General features: G+C 40.0%; 1 protein-coding gene across 2 annotated transcripts; it reads right to left on the reverse strand.

Moving 5' to 3' along the window:
- Nucleotides 1-558: 558 nt before the first annotated feature.
- WDR75 (WD repeat domain 75) lies at nucleotides 559-20,317 on the reverse strand. Of its 2 annotated transcripts, XM_054209169.1 has the most exons (21): nucleotides 20,196-20,317; nucleotides 19,868-19,997; nucleotides 18,873-18,938; nucleotides 18,093-18,186; nucleotides 17,219-17,343; nucleotides 16,829-16,899; nucleotides 16,114-16,230; nucleotides 15,456-15,544; nucleotides 14,513-14,671; nucleotides 14,111-14,170; nucleotides 13,906-14,021; nucleotides 13,257-13,429; nucleotides 12,297-12,460; nucleotides 9,908-10,091; nucleotides 7,991-8,085; nucleotides 7,471-7,566; nucleotides 6,711-6,880; nucleotides 6,071-6,130; nucleotides 5,826-5,969; nucleotides 5,654-5,745; nucleotides 562-3,652 (listed from the first exon to the last, which is right to left on the reverse strand). In XM_054209169.1, exons 1-21 carry the CDS (start codon nucleotides 20,285-20,287, stop codon nucleotides 3,445-3,447), a joined length of 2,505 nt encoding a protein of 834 aa, XP_054065144.1. In that variant the 5' UTR covers nucleotides 20,288-20,317; the 3' UTR covers nucleotides 562-3,444. The 2 variants fall into 2 exon arrangements, with proteins under 2 accessions (XP_054065143.1, XP_054065144.1); XM_054209168.1 differs by lacking the exons at nucleotides 14,111-14,170; nucleotides 20,196-20,317 and having other exon boundaries at nucleotides 559-3,652; nucleotides 19,868-20,039.
- Between the last annotated feature and the right edge of the window lie 1,248 nt (nucleotides 20,318-21,565).

Consider the following 21,565-nt stretch of genomic DNA (forward strand, 5'->3'; position numbering starts at 1 on the left):
GGTGAGTGACCCTGCTGCCCTGGCTAAATTCCAGTTTACATAATTATAATCTAGTACTTAACTCCCCGAAGAAATGCTGTCCAGGGGCCAAAACTAATGCCTGCGCCGTTCAATCCGAACTGGGGTATCCGTGCAGAATGCTGCCCTGCGGAGATTCGGCATCTGAAGTGATGTTTGCTGGCCGAGGTATAAATTGCTGCCTTTGCTTTTGCCGTCACCAAAAAAGACTGTGGCAGATGCCAAAGATAATCAACCCAGGATATAAGCCAGAGCAGAAAAAGAACAGGCTTTAGGATTATCCAGAAACATTTATCAGTATTAAATGACCCTGACAAAATTTGCCCTTGGAATTATAATACATTAGTCACAACAATATTTGACCTGTAAGCAGTTAGCCCAAAGAAGGTCTGGAGGATAATTCTGATGCTTCTAAGGGCCTACAGAAAAGCAAAAATGAGAGGTTAAAGGAGATGATTTTTTGTTTAAAGGAAACAGAGTAGCATCCTTTCATTTATTTTTTAAAGATTATTATCAAAGAAGTGTACAACAAACATGGAAGAATAGAATAGACATTTTGCAAGAAAGAAAGATTGATTTTATTAGGAAAAACGGTGACCGCCAGAATCAGTAAGCATTGAATAGATTACTTATATCTTAGCATAACTTTTATCAGAGGCTTACAAAATTAGACAAACATCTGTCAGGAATAAGTATACCTCGGTTACTCTGCTTCAGGGCAGGAGGGTGGACTAGAAGGTCTGATGAAGTCCTCCGAGTTATGTTTCAAGTTGTTGGTGTTTGCCTCTGTGCTGTTCTCCGCTGGTTCTAATTCTGGCTGTTACCGCGTGCTTTAAAGGGCTCGTTGCATACTGGGATTTGGCAGATCAGGGTACCTGAAAGAGGCTCCCCCGAGGTCAGACAGCCAAATGATTGTTAGGGGGAAATACACGTGAAATACAAAGATCCGGGTGATGCTAAAGCAGCCTGCACAACTCACAGTTCTCGTTTTTTTTCCCTGTTCTTCACCAACTGAGAAAATACAGCTGCCAGTGTTTAGTAATACTAGCCCTTCGCGTAGCTTTCTGGCCAAGTCTGCACACCACGGGCCACGGTGTGTTTTGGAGCTGCTGTTTACTAGCAACCAGTCTGGGCTCACAAAATAGGGGCGCGCAGCCGTGATTTTCAGTCTCTGTGGAACTAAGCTTGACTGGAACCAGAGGGTTAAAATTACTGGCCACCTCCCCACTGCATTTAGAGCAGTGTCACAAGGAAGCAGCAGCTCAGTCAAATCGCTTCATAAGGCCTCGCCTATCTTTTTTTTTTTTTTTAATTATGCTGAATAGCTGCTGAATTGCGCCTGAATTGTCTCTTGTTTGTACCGGGTTATTTTCCAGTAAGGCACTGCACTTTCACAAGAACGTGGGAGGTTTAAAAATACCCACACTTAACAAGCGCTGAGATTTCCTTCTTACCTTAAAGCTGCACTGAAGTGTTGCTGCCCCAGTAAGACAATAGCAGGCTTTGGTGCAGCAGCACTTTTGGAACAACACGCGTATAGGTCTCTCTACTCAGCTTGCTCTTGTTTTTTCACAGAGCTGAAGTCTGATGTTATTTAAGAAACAAGACAAACCCCTTTCAGCGTGTCTTGTCTTAGTATAGTGCAGGCGTTGTTTGGGTGGGCAGGGGAGAGGGGGAGAAATCTTTATATTATTTTTTTTTCCTTGTACTTTCTTAAAACCTCTGAGTTTTCAAAACGTGGCATTTGTCAGTTACAGTCTTAACATGTTTTTCCCTATTTGTTCTGTTGAAACTTTTCATTTAGGGAAAAATCCATCAGGTCCAAGGGCTGAAAAGGCCATGTCAGTTCTAAATCTGTAAATAAGAGGGATGGAAATAAAAGTTGCATAATATTTGGGGAGCTGCGATTTCTCTTTTCAGCTACATATACCAGAAGGTTATCTAAACAGCTGTTATAAAAAGGGAGAAAATACAAAAGCAGAAAACTGGCTGTAGTTAGGACAGTGTCATTGTGTTTTTCCTCCTCTTTTCTCTGCAAGTTTGCAAGATGGAAATAAAAAATATACATGAACTTTCAGGCAAACAAATTTTGAAAAAACCTTCGTGGGTTTTAAAATACATTATTTTTCTGTCATACCAAGGCCTATAAAAAACAAACCAAAATGCCTAAAACATGAGAAACATTTCTTATAGTCCTATGTAAGTAATCTATGACAGAAGAAAATGTTGTCCCTCGCAGTCCCAAGCAATAAATAGTCTGAAGATCTACGGGATGTAACTTTATCGCATGAGGAGCTGCGGAAGCCCTTTGCTGTCAAGTAACTAAGTGAACCCTGGCCAGTTTAAACTGTAACCAATTTTGTATTTTTCATATTCATGTCTGATTAAAAGAAAATACAAAGACGGTGTAATGTGCTGTCATTGAACAGTTCACTCTAAGTGGCGTGAAACAAATTCTAAGTCAGGCTCTTTATGCAAAGCAAAGTCTATTGAAGTGTGTTTATATTCCCCATGTTCATGTATTGACACCCATATGATTGTCAATTTACAGAACAAAAAAAAAGTGCATTAGTTTTCCCACTTTTCTATAGTAATGAGCGTTTAGTACCCATGCAATTTTCATCAGCTTACCTTCACACTGTAACACCACAGGAGACTGTAGTCACTTTTAGGTCTCCAAATTAACTATACACTCACAGCTACCCAGTTAAGCGACACATAGAAAGCGTAGCTGATGCAGGAGAGGCCTGCTGAGCTGGCTGTCAGGAAAACAGACACCTCTCCTTCCCCATGGTGCCGTTTTCTTGATAGTTGGAAAGGTTTCATTATACTCTGATGCATGTAAGTACCCTACGCCTAAGAATCTCCCTACTCTATGAAGAGCAGCAAACACGTTGGGTGTCTGTATTCTAGAATCAGGTGTAGTAAATCATTTGTCATCTGTCTCAACGGTTAGAGAGGAACTTCTGAAGAGGAGACTTGTTACTTACCTGTATACAGCACTGCTAAGAACTATCCTGATTTCTCCTACCAGCTCTTGAATTAAGTAGTCTCATTAACTGAAGCTGTTTGGGCTACTGCTCGAACAGGGCGGCTCAGCGGGGGAGACTTGCAGCAGCCAAGCTGTCACTTCGCTAACAGATCACAAGTCAGATAATGAACTCTGTTTTGCTATTAGCCTTTTAAAGACATTTGCAAGGGGGAAAAAAAACCCCACAGGTTAAATGTTTTCTAAGGTCGCAGAGACTCAGTAATAAACTAGAAGCAGAACCAGCTTTTCAAAACTTTAATCCCTCCCCCCAGTTCTCCTTTCTTACGGAAACAGAAACTGCTAAAATTTATGGCCGAAGGAGTTGGAAGATTTTTTTGAAGAATATTTAATCCACAAAGCTTCAGTTTACAGTATAAAAACCACAAGATGTCTGTTTAGAAAGCTGATATCCAACTGTAGTCCATTTTTCTTATTTTTCGTAGCTCTTTTTCCTGGGATTTAGACAGTTTACATGTTGTCTCTCCTAATAACTCCAGCGGACTTGTATCTTCTTGTTCCATTTCAGTAACATCTCTTTCCTCATCTGAATCATCCTCTGTTTTTTCACTTTCCATTTCTACTTCATCAGCAACTTCTTCAGCACTGTTAAGAGGAAGATGATTGGAAACTACCCAATTAATGGGTACTTTCACATACTACCGTATTACATACTGTAGTAGAGAGGTAAGTTATCATGCAAATAACTAAGTAAACATCAGATTTTATTTATTTTTTTTTAATCTCAGGCTACTTCCAAACTGCTCTATTTCTCTTGCCATCTCAATTACAAGCCATTTTACAAATAGCTGTCCTCTGTTTTGAGTAACTTAAAATATTTTTCTTTCTTCAAATACAATATACATGATGTCAGAACAAGCAGATCAGCATTATGTAAAAAGTTATAACCTCACACTCCTACAGGCTTAGAAACGCTGGATACACTGGAGGTGAGACAACATTCAAGGCGGCCATTCTTCTCTTTCAAATCTGAAAAAGGTCACTTGATCTTAAAAATTGCTACAATAAGACTGTTACTAGAAAAGAAAAAAAAAGTTTGTTTCGTTTTAAACAGAGAGGTACTTAAAGTTGCTGCTCCCTTCTGACCTCAAGAGTTAAACTAGCGCTGAAGTAGAAAGCACACTGCTAAAGAATTATATAGAACGGTTACCATTTACACTGTGGTAATTAATAGTATTAATTCAAGTGTCGGCTGTATAAGTGTTTTGGATCTCATTAGGAATGACCTGCATGGCAGAACAGTACTGGTCTCCTAAAAATCACCTGTTCTAATACAAACTACTTAACACTCACAAAATGTAAATGGTGAAACGTGTGTATTACATGAATATTATACTGCCAAGGAAAATAAAATTATTTAACATTAACAAGAAAATTAATCTATACAGTGATATATTCTTGTCATTCTTCAAGAGCCCAATTCTACAGCTCTTATGCGTAACTTTAAATGTGCAGTCATACAAATTACCAGTGTCAAAGTACAACCTCTACGTGTGCAAATATTCACACAGGCCACTGAACTCCCAAATTCTTTGGTACTGAAGCTCCATGCCAGTTTCTGTGTACTCCTTGTATTAGATTTTTGCCAGTGTTTTGCTGATGTGGCAAAAAGACTTTTACTCATGTTATCCAGTAAGAAAGCTAGCAATACTGGTCAACACAATGCAGCAGAACTGATTACACTGCCATTATGGCAGAATATAACACACATCCAAAACCTACACAAACGGGTTGTTTTTTCTGGGCAAACCCTGGCCGTGTAAACCATCCTCTCATTGCTCTTTGCAAATGCAGAATGGCAGCTGATACCAATGACAAGTTTTCATCTCCAGCCTAGCAGAGTTTCATTGAACACTTTAAAGGACAGATTGCACAAAAAATGCAAGCATTTAATTGGCTGCAGTGCAAGAGACAAGATATTAATTGTCATCATAATGACAAGGTTACAGTGTCATAACCCCTGTGTCTGCATTCATTTTCTCGAGGCATACATCGATCTCAGGGGAGCAAGCTGCCATACGTTTTAAGTATCCATCAAACTACTACGTTAAACTGGGATTAATGCATTGTAAAACAAGCTTAGCTAACTGTGTTCACAGTATACGCTCATATTTTGTAGCTTAATTAGGAATGAAATTTGAGTTCTAAACAAACTGTTACGATTAAACCTAAGGACTAACTTTTTGGTGTATCTAGAAACCGAAACAAAGAATTACGCAGGAAGTCATCGTAATATCAAATAAAGTTGACAATCTAACACTTATCCAAAAATAACACTAAAATCCCTGGAATAAAGTTAAATAAAGAACATTTGACTACCAAAGGCAACAGTTCACATATGAGCACATTATACCAAACAACGGCAAAAATAACAGCAACAAAAGAGCCAATAGCCTTAATAGCCAGTCCACGTATCTCCCAAAACCTGAGTTGCTTTAAAGAAAATCTTGCCACAATAAAGTGTTCTACTAACTTCTGTCAATAAGAGATGAAGAGTGTTGGAAAACTGCTTTTATGCTTTAAACAAAGATGTACATAATTTACAGTAACTTCAATAACTAAGGAGAGGGCTTCAATTTTTCTTACCTTTTGTTCTCTTTGGAGATGAGCAATGAATTAATAAATATAGGACAGAGGAAGGAAGCAGATGGCAAAACATGTGCTGGAGTGTGCAAAAGCTGAAAAGATAAAACAGAGGTTTTATGAAAGCTTTTGTTTGTCATGATTTTTTTGGTCCTCTTACTGTAATTACTCCTACCTCTTTGACAGCAGGTGAATCTTGCTCACGCTTATTACGAACAAATAGTTTTCCAAGGTCTATATCCTCTTGTGATTGCTGACGTCTGTGCTTACCCAATAGCAAGCTAAATGGGGTCACAGGAAGACTTTCTTCTACTGCCAGCTTGAAAAAAGGTGAAAGTTAAGGAGAATTTTAGTGTTGCAAATCTAAGCCCTATCTCATTTGGAGTTACCAAAATTCAGAATCAACCCAGGTGACTGTACCTGTTTGCTTGCCGGTGTAAGCCTTTCTTGTAGAGACTTTGTGCTGAGCGTCATTAGCTCCTGAAATACACAATGATGTAGCAGAGTTACAGTATGTGAAACTGCTTTCCACGCTTCCATACCTTGCCTACAGAAGCTTCCAACTGGCCCAAAAGCTTCCATCAGTCAAGTGGAAGAGGCAAACTCTTCCTATTTATTTTATAAATACACTGAAAAGGAAGCAGGAATGGACCTAGAGGATCTGTATAGACTTTTTGGGAAAAGAAACAAAAAAACACCCACCCACAAATTACAGGGAAAATTGAATATCATATGAAACATTTTGATAATCAGCAATAATACAGCTTCTGGGTGGTTATTTAAGTTAAACAGCATAGGCAATATTCCCAAATTATCTAGTTTCTTGTATGAATGAGGCAGCAGAAACTGTTAGCAGTAGAAAACCAGTAAGTAATCAATTTTGAACTTAAGCTACTTTGGCAGTTGAAAGCTTTCAATAAAGAACAAAGCGTGGCTTAGGCTGCCTTGAAATCATAAAAAGAAACTCTTACACTCAACAGCAGAACTCTGAGTTTGTATCAATCCACGTTCAGGAAAATACTTTTTCCCCAGGAACCACCTGCCCATCACTATTTCTTACTTGCGTATCCGTAAGAAAAAATAGTTGGGATCTTCTTAGCCAAAGGTATTTTTCGGAGCCAATTGTTTCAGGTTCGTCTCTTGGAACAAAGGCAGCAAGCTGGATCTTTTCTCTACAAAGGTTTCTCTGGATATAGATTGGCCGTGGCTCATTTGGTTTAAACACAAACACTGCAAAACCAAGAAATGTCTTCTCTTTAAATCATGAAATTCTTACCTTCCTGGATAGCTGTCAGAGCCCTCTGTATCATAGCCAGGAAGGGCTGGACGGGATTGCCTTTAAGAACTAGTTTGCAGGAATTATAATTGGATAGCCTTACTGTATTAATAGGAGGTACCTTTCACAGTATGCCAATCTGGAATATATTTGGACATTAACTTTTCTGTGTAACAGTAGCTCTAGGAAGAGTAATCATAATTTACAGTCAAAGCTTTAAACATAGCTGTACAGTTCAACCACAGTTTTGCATTTACAGGAAAAGGTCAAGAACATTCAAGACCCTCACCCAGAGGAGGTCATTAATCCTGTGCTATATCTTGTACTGGACACTAACTGCTGGGAGAAGAGACGGGCAGCCAACATGCTTTACTTGACTGCTGCTCTGAGACACGGCTCAGTTTTCCACAGGTGCAAACACAGACTCAAGCCCATCTTATGGCCTTCATGGGTCTGAATTCTAAGAAAACCTTTTCTAGAAATTACGCTTTCACGGTTTTAAATTCCACTCACTGTTACTTGTCAAAGAAGCCTTTGTACTTACAACTGGACTCTTTTGAGAGCCATGAGACAGCAGCAATATGTTCTGAAAGGGGATCAGGCTGCAGGACTAAGACGTTGAGGTGGGCACTCCATTCCACTGAAAAGCAAACACAGCAACGGCCAGACATGAAAAGGCGGCATTCAGTTCTATCCCACTACTTTGCCAAACAAAAGGTTAAACTAGGAATGACATGCAGGGCCTTAACCTCCGGAAGAGGCAAGCCACTTCACTTATTCCTAAGTGAATAAAAATAAACAAACATGATCAACTTCTACAAATGCAGGAAATACTGTTATTGTGTTGTCAATCGTCTAAGTTAGAATTCACCGTGCACATCATACAACGAAAGCACACGCACGCTGGAAGGGATACTATATTGCCTGAAGCATGAAAATCATTACATTTCCATAGGGCATTTTGTGGTGGGTCAATCTGTAATCAAACTAGACTTATTTAACGTTTCACAGTAAATTCAAGTGTTAAATGTTACCACTCGAGCATACGCTTAATCTGATCTTACATGCACAACTGAGCAGGTTCCAGCAACACAGAAAGCCATCATCACTGGCACCAATAAGGTACTTGGAACATGTTAGTCTCCCAAAGCAGATGTTCCTACAGAAGTAGAGAGTCAAGAGAAGTTAGTGACTTTCAGATTTCATCTTTGCTTCTCTATGTAGTAATGATTCACAAGTCACAAAAACATTCAGTTAAGATTTAGTTCTGATATTTAAATCAGAGTAAGTTTCATTTTTGCTTTCACCTGTAGTGGCATGAAACTTCACACGCAACAACCAGATAGGTCTGGGAAATTTAAAAGCATACATAAATCCATAAGGATTACATGTTCCCACAACATTCTGATTTCAAGGAGTGATTTTTAAGGTCTTAAATAAGTTACAAACCTGTAAGTACTACTAAGCGTTCACATTGGGACTGGAAAATAAATTCCATATTTAAAGAATTCCTACTATTGCTCTAAGCACTAGGAAGAGAGGAGTAGTAAAAACAAAAGTTATTCTTACAGGCTGCTCCAAGTGAGGAAAGTGTGTGATTTGTTTTCACTTATTTTAATTTCTGATTCTCTTGTTTGGGAATAATAGAACAGCCTTTCTAGTGCTATAGAACGTTTCCAAAAAAGCTAATCAGGGACAGAATTTCTGTAATAAGACATAGCCCTTTGAAGTTATGCAATTAATACAGTCATTCAGTATAGTCCTAGAGTCATTTATTTCCTTTTAATATAGCATACAGCAAAGGCTAGAAAAGGAGCAGCTGGCCTGGAAAAGCTTGCCACTGTACCAAGTTGTCAAGAGATGTTTTCGCTACAGATACAGTAAAGATCTGGCTTACACGCCTCCCACAATTTTCCTGCAGCCCAGTTTTAGAATGACATTTCTCAATTTCTAACCTTAGAGGACCAGTATAAACAAAACTGACTTGGTCACACGAAAGAAAAGCTTACAAACATACACAGAAAAACATGGAAGCAAGAAGTCTCTGTATCTTTCTAGGATTCTGTATGGCTTTAAAACATTGTGACCACACAATGTTTTGCTTTCCATTTTAGATGTTTCCTGGAAGTGGGTACATGAAATACCTCTAACATTACTGCAGTAATGACTTTGAGAAGCAAGTTTAAGAAGCAGTTAGAAAAACGTTAGCACTGAAAGAGAATGCTACAGTAGGTCTGTAGCACCTTCCTGTTTCAGCAATTGTTTAGATACAGAATCTGGCACAGAGATTAAGTAGATGAACCAGTGAGGTCACCTATATCCCTAATTTTTCCAAGAGTATCGTAAGAAAAATTATATTTCACCTGGATCAGAAACTGCTGTACATTTGCAGTCTCCATCTTTTACCTCCACCATTGACCTATGCCAATCCTCACTATCCTTAAGAACAGAACTATATCTAGACCTTCAGAACGTCTTTTATCACCACAGCACACAATGGAGCATGCTGGGATAGTCTGCCAGGCAAATACAGATCTTCCAACAGAGGTTAGAAAGGATGAAGATACATATTTTATAATACAGATACTAAGGTCAATATGCCTTTATGGTTTAATGATGGAATTTCTATTTGTATGCATGCATACGTAAATAAAGCACAAGCTTCTTATATTTATACTTTTAGCAGTACTTTGATTTACCCTAGATTAATGGAGAAAAAGAGAAGGGCTATTAACACACTACTGTGTGCCCAAAAATACATAGTTGAGCATGGGAGGTACAAGAGTCATAAGCTTGATCTTATTTTTAACCGTATGTTACCAACCACCTAAAAGCCATTTTAGATTCTTTTCTATATATGAACGTAAGACTGTGAAATTCAATGTTTATATGAACATATACAAGGTCTTGGACTACTATGAATTGATTCTTTCTGTTCCGAGAATTCAAGTAAGACATAAAAAGCCAGATGAAAAACATACCTTATTTTTCCAGGTGGATGGCAAAATGTACACTTGAGATCCCAAGTAACTGAATCCCACACAGTGACAGTTTCTTCAAAGCTAACAGCAAGCAAAGAGCCATCTTCTGAGAAACAGCAGTTAGTAGCTTGGTAGTTGTGGTAGCTGCCTACGAAGTCACAGCTCCAGCTCACACTTTGCTGTGCTGCATTGAATAAACAAGCTAGTTAATTCAAGTCTGTACATGAAGAAAGAAGAATTCAAGTATTAGGGCTGCAAAATAGGCTCAAGAGCAAGACAGTTTTGTTTCAGAAGGCTTACCATGAGCTTTGTTGGACTCAAATACCATCTAGTCGGTTTTCCATTTGTCCTCAGTTTTGTGTTTGAATAGTCAATTCTGAGATTGACACGGTACAATATTTACGTTTACTTTGCCAACTACATTAACTGTGCTCTCAAACAGGTAGATGTAGATAAAAGAGAAAAGATACTGAAGTAGATTCAACATTTAGTGTTCTGAAACATACCGTTCTTTTAAGACTGCAGCAAGCACATAAGCGTTACTGAAAATTTGAACACAGGTTATGCTGGAGTCCAACAAAGCTCATGGTTCATTTACATAAAGCTTGAGGATCACAAAAGTGACTCATCAGCACGCTTCCCTGTGCTGGTTAACCTGCCGGTGCATTCAGTTGGGATACCTTTCCCATTGTTTCTGTTTATATTATGGTAATTATCAACAAAGTCATGTACTTGCCACATAACATACATTTCCCAGCATAAATAAATTCACACAACATGCTTTTGAAACACATGAGTAGGATGAGGAAAGAAAGGAAAATAAGTTCACCCTATGCTAGGACATCCTTTATATCATGGCTGGAAATTGATGATTAAAAGAACTGCCTGTAAAAAAGAGCCAGAAACAATTCGCTACTTTAAACTACATGGCACCATCTAGAGGCACAGTGAGAGATCTGCTGCAAATAAAAACATGCCAGAGTGCATTCTACATATGAATTAATTAGTTTACCAATATTTGCTGCACAGAAGCCTGCAGCATGTTGAATCCTTCTACCTGAGCATTCCTACCCCATCCCTGCTGGACAAATACACCACAGAAGCCAGCACGAATTTGTGCTTTCACACAGCTGTGGAACAGGAGTCTGTAGAGTCACTTAAAACACGGGCAAAAAAATCCCTGATGAGGCCAGTCAGCAGATACAAAACTATCTTGTTGAAGGAAGGAGACCACATTAGGTTTCATCCCCAGCCCACACTGCGCTCAAGATCAAAGTATCTGCTCATTAAGTAAGATACAATCTAGGCTTAGAACCACTTACAATCAAAAAAGAAAAAAAATCCTCTTTCAGAAACCACTGAGGGAGTTGCTATTAAGTAAATATATGCATAAATCCTAGTAAATGAATACAAGCTTTTGTTTTTCTTCTCATGAGCAGCCACTGTTGAGCAAACAGCTTGGAAAGAGAAAGTAAATTTAGCAAAGTTAGTTTATCAAATGGAAACCTTAATAGTTCAAAAGTACTTTTGAACATGTTCTTACCTGCCCATGAAAAGACAAACATGTTACTAAACTGCAAGCAGTTCAAGCAACACCACTACCACATCTATTTGGGAATATGACAAGACACCCAAGTGGCAGGAAAGTTCCAGCTCACTTCAGTGTTCCTAGCACCGTAACAACATTTAAGTAAAAGGAAATTAGGAAGCGGGAAATCTTTCGTATTTCACATCCAAAGGCACATGGAGTAATACACAGCTCTCAGAAGTTCTGTTCGAAAAATAGTGAACATCAGCATGCATTTTGAGAGGTGAAATTTGATTACTTAGGTATCTTGGAAGTGGATCCTAAATATCCATTCTAGGACATTGGATCCTAAATATCCATTCTAGGACATTCAAATATGTAACGGGAAGGAAGGGTGTTCAAAAAATTACCTCTGAAGTGGAGGAGCTGCAGACTCGCAAAGTGCTATCATTTTACACTAAGTCAACTATAACAGAGTAACACGCTTCTGCATCCTGCTCCCTCGAGCAGAAATCTTAAATAAAAAGACTACCCAGAGGAATGACAGAAATCCATTTTCCCAGCATGGAAAAATCATTACCACAAACAATCCTTTAAACAAATCAACACAGGCTGCCATTCTGTTCTGCAGCAGGCTTGGCAAGGTCTTTGCTATTTCAGAAATGCTCCATATCAATCCATAATACTGCAAAACTATGAGAACTCCATCACAGAAGATGCTCAGGAGAACACAATACTCCATGCAACAGCAGAAATAGATAAATGCATGGGATGCATTTATGGATGAAGTTAGGGTCAGAATTTCTGTAGCATGTTACAAGGTAAGCAAGTAAGAGCAAGTTATGTTTTAACCATACTTACCCTCTGGATCAGTATCTTCTACCATCACCCAGACTTTAAACACACAATCTCTGCCAGTTGTTACCAATATCAGAGAGTCATCTTCCAATTCATCCATATCACGAAAGCACATGTCTGTTATCTGGTCCTCATGGGGCGTATTTATTCTAGTATTCAGCTTAAAGCTATAGGAAAAGAAAACAGAAGCATAACATTTTATTTCATTTTGAACTTTTGGAAGATCTCAGTCTAAAATGATTCTGGAAGGGCAGGGAGAAGAAGAATCAAAGAAATTTCGGTCTACTTACATAGCTAAATGTTATCGCATTTAGAGATTGGATTTCCCTAATCACTTCGACACGGCAATAGAGACTGTAGCCCAGCACTGAGGAAGAATTATCACTAAGCAAGTATCACTCTCAGATATTCAGCCTGAACTCTGGGCTGTCTTTCCAGTATTTAGACAACCAGTCACATAGCTACTACACAGATCAGCTTTGTTTTGCTTTATTTCTTAGGAAAATAACAATTTGTAGTCAAAAAATATTTTTTCTTAAATAAGAGAAATCTGGGAAAGTGTATGAACCGGATGCATATGTTAGCTAAAGGAAAAAAAAAAAGTCATACTCTTCTGTACCCTAGAAGGGCTAATCAATTAATGATGGATTAGACAGAAGTGGGAAAACTGAACAAGCTATAGAACCATCCTGTCAAGTCCACGATTGTCCCATGATTAAAACAGCCTGTCTGATTAACATAACTAAATTAGATTCAGAGCAATTATTTCCAATCTGTGTTTACTTTAACTCTGGGCACCATTTCAGATGTGTGTGGTGTGCATGGTAAACTCTCCCTAGGGTCTCCCCTAGAATTTTGTTACTTGATCTGGAAAAACTCTGCCTTTGCAAGACAAAGCCTGTGTAGATACTTGTGTGATACTTCAGATTTTGACACCTAGAAGGCCACCTCTATTATCATTACCTTTGTGTTTCTTCATCGTAGAACCACAGCTTCAACTGTAACTCTGGGTCAGTTACTTCTTCTCTCTCTTCTACTGTTGCTAACCACTTGCCTTGCGCACTGAATGCAACTTTTACCAAGTCGGCTTGGTTTAAACCTGCCTGATGAATGTATTGTCGTTGCACAATATCCAACTGCAAAACAAGACAAAAATTAAATTTCAAAATTCAAGTGTAGATTTAGAGATATCATTCATAAAACCATGGAGAAAGGATGTTCTGAAAGCACTGATTAGAACTGACTGGGCTGTGGCACAAACAAAAAATGTGGTAAGGCATAGTTAGGGCATGTACATTCCACAATAATGTTAAGTGTAGGAAAGAAGAAAAAAAAAAAGATATTTTAAAGGTATATTACCTAGAATTTTTTCACATTTAACTTCAAAACAGTGTGCTCCTCCTATATTTATTCAACTGTCAACATTTAGCTATGCTTAACAAGCAAAAGAAGTTTGTGACAGAACTGAAAACATCTCAGCTTAGAATCCAGTCTCACAGTATAGCTGCTGGCTTTTTTCCTGTTTGCCATATTAAGTCTTCGAATAAATTCTGATGCATAATTTACTTGATTGATTAAGTTAAAAGTTTTAGTACAAGCCCATCGAACTTACACTGAACAGCTGTTGGTCACTTTGGAGACAATAGAACTGTAAGTGGCCAGGCTCTCCATTCAGGACCAAAGCTTTGGTTCTAGGATCAACCACTAGACCAGTCTTGACATCTGCACCTGGAAACAAAAATAAGATGACAAATGACCTAAGATGGGAAGTGACATATTCTGCCCTCAAAGTGGAAGACAAATTTTATTGCACTTACTTTTGATAAGCCCTTGAATACTTTTGGCAAATCTTAGATTGCTGTTGATTATTGTAATTCCTGAAAGGAAAAGCACATCGAGTCTTGGAAAAGGCTTCTGCAATGTAACCACATTTCATAGTGGGGAAGGGACCTTAACCAACTGTACTCAATCCTATAAATGTATCTTTTTTTCAATTTATGACACCCCTACGTCAAGGTGGAAAGCCAAGCTACAGCAGTCATCAGGCAAATTCACAGAACTGATGAAAGAGCTAAAGATCACTTCAAGCATCTGTTCTTTCAGACCAATATTCAACTTACATAGTATCTGGTTAATTCACCTGAAATTAACAAAATAAAGCTCACACAGATTCGCATTCCATTTTGCGTTAAGTGATACTTAAAATAAATTTGGCTTACTGTTGTCTGTATGCAAGGTGCAACAGAGCGTGCCATCACATGCCATGGAAATGTACTCAATAGGAGATCCCAAACGAGGAAGGAAATCCTTCTGACAGTCTGATTGATTGTGCCACAGAACTAGAACAGATTCAACTCCACCACTCAGCAAGCTGGTTCCTAGTCCAGTAATAAAAATGCAGTTACAGGTTTTGGTTAAAAAAAAAAAAAAAAAAAAAAATCAGCAGCATGCGTGTTTGCAATGACAAAGAGATTTCTCAAAAACCTTTCTTAAACTGTCACATACAAAGCAATTATTCGTTATATCTAGCCTGGGCAATACACATAGATATATTTCTCGTTATCCCATGTTAAATTGCTAGAGAAACTCGGATTAAGTAATGAGAATTTTCGCCTACAGTGCCTACAACGCTTTGGCAGCAGTAGATCCCATTACTTTCTGAATCAGCTGAGTATTTGTTATAATATAGCTGAATTGTTCTCCTTCTATCAGAAGTACTTTGCAGTAAGAAATATGCTAAGAATAATTCAGATCACACAATTCAGATAAGAGTTAACTGTATTTTTGCCACTAGGTTAGAGCTCAGGCAGGACTGCTTGTTTTATTTGGATGCAAATAAGACTCTGACAAGAACTCATCAGTATTGCTGATGAAAGGGAGGCAGGGCAGGAGAGCGGAGGTGAGGGAAAAGAGGTAAGAGGAGGGGTTAGATTTTACAGAAGGTAGATATTTGACGTTATAAATGCCAATCAAAAAATATAATAAAATAACAACTGATTCCACTTTTATTTCAGATCCTTCCTGGACATACTTAAAATTCTAGAAATTAATTTATTAGCAAGCAGACAAGCTCAAACTTCTGTTGATTTTTCCCTCCCCACTGTAATGCTTTGACTTTGAAAGTTGCGGCTTGGTTGGTTGGTTGGGTTTTTTTCCACTCACCCTCCATAGAAAAAGCTAGATCCATGACGGTGTCATGATGCCAGTGCAGTGTGGAATATGTGTACTCTTTCTTGTGGTAGAAATTCCTCCTATGTGGGGAGGAACGGAACAGTTCTTTAAGTACAACATCAACAACAGAGCAAAGGAAAGGAAATACTGCATTGAATCAAGTATACCATCCTCCCCTCTAACTTATACGCTACACTTTCTTATATGCTCAAGTGACGCAAAGGGAGGGAAGGAACCATGCTAGCTGGTTTTCAGCACCTTCCTGCTGCACACCATACATCTTAGACATATTCAGCAACTTAGCAAGCATATTGTTCTTAACCATGCGATTTCACCAGCGTGCTCTCCGTAGGGCTCTACTTGTCCATAAGGAGTTTTTCAGCTGCTCCTGCGTTACCTTTTTCAAATATAGTTTAGATTCATGGAGCATAGCTTAACAGGAATATTTTCCCATTTGACATTAAACTGAAGCTGTACATGGAAGTCAATGTCAGTACTGCAGGTTCACAGGGCTTGCCATTCTTTGCTTGTTATGACTTCTGAAAATGGCAATGCTAAGGATGAATTCGACAGCTTTGGTCTAGTTTCACTTAATTCCTATGGTCACATCAGTTCACGGGGGTAAACAGTTGAATCAAAATGCACATACCAGACGCGAATCTTTCCATCAGCATGGCCAGTTGCAATACAATCCTCCGTAGGATGACATGCTATGCAAGTGAACTGATTATTTCCACTTTTTGTCTTCACTGCACTTAGAGAAAACCTTCAAGAGTTAAGAAAGTAATTTTAATTACATGAGGTTTTGTTTGTTTTCTTTTTTTAAATAAAGCTTCAAAAGGATCAGCTAATCCACATAAAAATAATTCTGACTAGCAAAATTAAATATCTCCAAGTTGTTATAGTTACATGCACTCTCCAAAAAATCACGACAGATTTATTTTTCCTCTTTATTTCATTAGTTCTTTGCCTTCAATCAAGCTGAAACATTTTTCCTTCTTTCCCTCTCTCTCTCTTCTTCCACCGCCCTTTCTCCCCATGCCGGTTTTCACCCTGACCAAACTTTGTCACTTGTTTCAGTCCAGCTCCAGCCTAAGCATTTACCTGAAAAAAATACATGCCTGAGCTGGAAAGATAAGCTACCAATGCACTGCAGCACCTCACTGTCTGCCTGTACAAGGAGCTTCTTATATACTGACTACATCCCCTCCGGCATAAAACCAAATGGTTGCTGACAAATATAAAATAATGTGTGCACACGTGTCATGGTTTTGTCCAAACCTCAAACCACGATAACACATCAGCAGTTAACAAACATTTATGATATATCAAACTGAATCAATACTTGACATTTTCATTCTTACCTGTTCAGCTGTTTCTGTTTAAAAAAATAAACTTGGAGATTAACCTCCTTCACTGATGCTACATATTCACCCTGTTATAGTAAAAAAACAACATAGGACATACAGTTTATGTTCTTACACATGAAAGAAAAAAAACCAACCTGTTTCACTACAAAGTACTTAGAATTGGAGATAACACAAAGTGATGTTAAGTAAATGTTTTCCTATTATAAGTATTATGTGTTTTTTTTAATGAAAGAAAGCATAGGAGTTACAAACGCACGGATTCATTTAACTTCAGTTTTGTTCCAGTGCTGCTGTGCTTCTATAAATATACTTCATTTGAGACGAAAAAAATCCCCAACCAACCAATACCCAACAGAAGAAAAAAACCCCATAAGGCGAATGTACCTCTCTTCCAAATGCAATATACTTTGGTGACGCGTCCACACGGTCTAAAACCACTGACACTTCCTTGGCTTCCAAATCTTGGCCTGCTGCTTTTGTCAGCTTAACTGAGACCAGCTGGAATGTATCTGACCAAACAAAAATGTGTAATCAAAAGGCTTTTACGAACAAGTTTATGTATGCCCATTAAAAAGGAGATTTGCACCCCTCCTACCTTAAAAGTAACGTGCTAGTACCTTCCAATATTTTTTAGAAGTTTGAAAAAGTTTGTAATACCTTTCAAAAACAATTGTTTCAGATATTTTGATTCAAACAATAGTATTGAAGATTGAGATCGATGATAGTGGATACCAGTGCAACTGGTAAGCAGAAACCAAGCAAAGTTAAATAATATTTGCTGTTGCGTTGAAGTGACATTTGTAGCAATATAGTAAGAGTAAGGTCAGGCTATATTTATATTTGTTTCAGAGAAAATTCTAGGAAAACATATCTATGTATGCCGTTAAATAGGACAAGCCTATTTATGTTAATACTGCTTAAGGTGGAAGAGTAGTCTCAAATACTGTAGCATATCCTATATCATAGTAAGCACTGCTTAAAGATTTATTGCATCTACACCATCATATACATACAGTATATGCTTCAAAAGTTAAGATAAGCACTCTTCTAGACAAATATAAAAAAAGCCAGATGTCATAGAATGAAAACAGAAAAAGGGTACAAAACGCATGACTGCAGACATCTGTCATAGGATTTAAGAATTTTTTTCAACATTAATACATTAAAGCGTGTTCTTGCAGCATACCATTCACAGACATGACAGTAGCTGTGACATAGCATGACTTAGATGACAAGGATGATGATAATCATACCATACCTCTTTCACCACTCTTTGGAATTACAACGAACACCGAGTCCTCAGAACTACCAAGTGCGTACAGTGCCAGAAGTTTGGACCCTACAGTGAAAGTCTGAAGAAAAAAAGAGGAGGTCATCAATTATTGCACTTGTTCATATGTTAATTTTCAACAGTGTTTAACGCTAAGTTTTTATAATAAGGAAAACACATATGCTTTAAGGAAACCTTGATATATTAATTAAAATTCTTAATTCTAAAACAAATTAAAAGACCTTTATTCTATCAAGGACTAATATAAATGTTAAAGCAGTACTAATAAAATATGAGACATCAGATTTACTGAAAAACCTGGAGATGCCTTACTCCTAATACAAAGCAGAAGGTCTCTTTTAGGAAAGTGCCTCTATTTATCAGAAAACGGGAGCAACAGGACAGTTAGCAGCCCACGTTTTCAAGACATCATATCAACTCCTGTTGGCACATCACAAACTGCAGCACGCTCCCTAAGAGCTACGCTGGACTCTGAGCTGCAGCAAGCTGTAGCAAAGTTAGTATGTCAGTACACATCCCATCTTTTTCCCCAAAAGATCATCATGAATTTCCGCAGTGACACATAGGTCAACTGCCACATTCTATTACTGCCATAAATAGATGGTTTTCAGGCTCTGTTAATGGCAGAACAATGTATCTGGGACTGATTTGTGCCCATATGTAGTAATAGCTGCAGAAATCCTTATTCTATTATCAATGGGTCAAGAATTATTTTGTCACATGCTCAACAGGAATAACTCAACATACTTTAATGGGAATCCCATCCATGAAGTCCCACAGCTTAATGGTGCCATCAAGAGAGGAAGAATATAGCTGAGGGGAAAAAAACCACCACAACAGTTAAAGTAATATATCAAGGCCAGCTTTTACATAAAATCACAGCTTAAAAGTTGAAGGATTCATCAATGGAACTACAATTCCAGGTCGAGATGACTGAATCATCAAAAATACAGGACATGGATCAGCTCTGTGCTGCCTTCAAAGAAAGTGCAACAGAAATACAGCACTATTTTGAATATACATTTTCATGAAGTGTGAAAGAAGCAAGAGCTATTTGTGTTTAATCACTTGAGACTAACAGAGTATACATAGATATCCATTATGTGAACATTTATTAACATTTGCACCAGATTTTGCACAGATAATATGCAGATGCAGTCCATCTTGCAAAATAATTATTTTTTATATAGACACACCAAAAATCCCAAGCAAACTAAGAGCCACAGCAGGAGCAGCAGTGAACAGGGAAGGCAGGCTACCGGCACACAGAGAGCCACTGGGAAATTGCAGGGATTTAGTCAAATCTGCATCTTTATCAGCAGATAGAGAAGGCCAAAATAAACGTTGCTGATTTCCTCACGTGATTCTTTCCCCCCTTTAATAATTAAGAAAAAAAAAAAAGGAAAATTTGCAGGTATTTCCATTTTGCTGTCATTCTATTCCATCAGTGTTTCGGAATTATTTTTTTTGGGTACAAAACATATAACGTTTACCCTTCCAGCCAGATTTAGGAGAAGCATCAGCTCGACAATACTACAATTGCTTCCACCCCGTTCTCAGCTTCCACCCGAGCTCCAGCCCCCCGGGCCCACCCCAGCAGCAGCGGATAAGCCGCGCCAAGGGGAGAGCAGCCCCCACAGCCGGACCTCCCCACAGCCGGACCTCCCCACAGCCGGACCTCCCCACAGCCGGACCTCCCCACAGCCGGACCTCCCCACAGCCGGACCTCCCCACAGCCGGACCTGCATGTGGTTGTGGGGGTTGAGCTGGATGCCCGTCACCAGGTCGGCGTGGCCCCCCATCACCCGCAGCGTCTCCTCGGTGGCCACGCTGTACATCTTCACGAAGTCGCCGGAGGCGCAGAGCAGGTACCTGGAGGGGAGGGGGGGAAAGCCGTTATCCCGCCGCCTGCGGGAGGGGGAGGCGGGAGAGGGAGGCCGCCGAGGGAGCCTTCAGGGAGGGGAGGCCGCGCTGACACCAGCCGGCAGCCGCCCCCGCTGCGGAGCTCAGGAGCCCCTTCCAGGGGGAGGGTGGGTGGGTTGGTGAGCGGACGGCCCCGGCCCCACTTGCTTGGAATCAGCGGAGAAGACGGCCCGGGCACCGTGGAGGCTGCTGCCGCCGCATCGCACCACGCGGAGCCCTGCCGCTGCCGGCGCCACCATCTTCCTTCCCCCGCCGGAACCCCTGACCTTTCACCTCTGCCCCAGCCCCAACACGACGCCGCGGTGCTCTCGTCACTTCCGCCCGCATGGCGGTGGGGGCGTGCGCTGGCAGGGGTTGGCTGCCCGGCAGTGACGCGCTGAGGGCGGGCTGCTCGTGAGCCCTCGCGGCTCCTCAGGGGGCTCTGCCGGTCGTTAGCGGCCGCTCCTCTCAGAGGCGGTGAGTGCCGAGGGCCGCGAGGGGCTGCGACGGTGCTCCCGCTGTCCGGGGTCGGGGGAAGGAGCCTGGCCGCCTGCCGAGTCCAGCCCTCACGCAGAAACCTCTCCTGGACCCGGTCGCTCTCGTCCACTGCCGCGCTGGAGGGAGACAGAGAGGGAGCGCGGGAGGAGCGGCACCGCTCAGCTCTAGCGGGTGCGGGGTAGCTCTTGTTCGCTGTGTCACCCGAGCACACAGCTCTTCTGGTCCACAGGGGGTGGCTGCTGAGCCCACGCTACAGAGGGTTGCAAAGGCTGCCAGGCGACTGCCAAGAGAAAACCCTCTGGTTGGGCCTGGGTATGATAATCTGAGGGGGAAAATGCGTAACACACCCTTGCCTAAGTAGGCAGAAAGGCCGAGCAGAAGAAATCGATAGGTATGCTTTGTTAAAACCGCAGTTACTCACTGACTTGGATGAATCGCAATTTTGCCGAGTTACTGAGGATGTAGTGTTCTCATGTCTGAAGGAAAACTGTCAGAAGCGAACTGAATGTCTGGAATAAGGCATGATTTATGGTGACTGGGCCCTTCTCTTCTGCTTTAGAGTAGTAGTTAGGATTCTTGCACAGCTGTGTATTTTTGGCTGCTGTTTACAGTATTGAAACAATCTCTGGTATGCTTGTAATTGATTTTTAAACAGTCCCACTTAAAATAACAATAACAGCTGCATTCCTGTGGGCTACTTGTGATTATCCTGCTGTAGGCCAAGTTATGTCCTTTTCATAATTGCTGACTTAATTCTAGTTTGGAGGTTAGGTGAGGATCGTGTAGGGCGAGTAGCGCATGCATTGGAATATTGTGGTTATAAGGAACTGGTCATGGGTGTGAGAGAGCATAATGCATCCAGAAGCCTGGCTCCTAATCTCAAATGCTTAACAGTTAAGCAGTACGTATTTTCTGGAGCTGAGAGCAGAATTTACAAGTTCTGCCTAATTACTGTTATTGGTCTTAACAGCTGTGTCATTCACATTCTGGTAACTATTTTAGAAAGTGAAGGCAGATGCACTTGAATGCTCTTCCTGTGT

This window comes from Rissa tridactyla, chromosome 7 (assembly GCF_028500815.1).
Source record: "Rissa tridactyla isolate bRisTri1 chromosome 7, bRisTri1.patW.cur.20221130, whole genome shotgun sequence".
Lineage (NCBI taxonomy): Eukaryota > Metazoa > Chordata > Aves > Charadriiformes > Laridae > Rissa > Rissa tridactyla.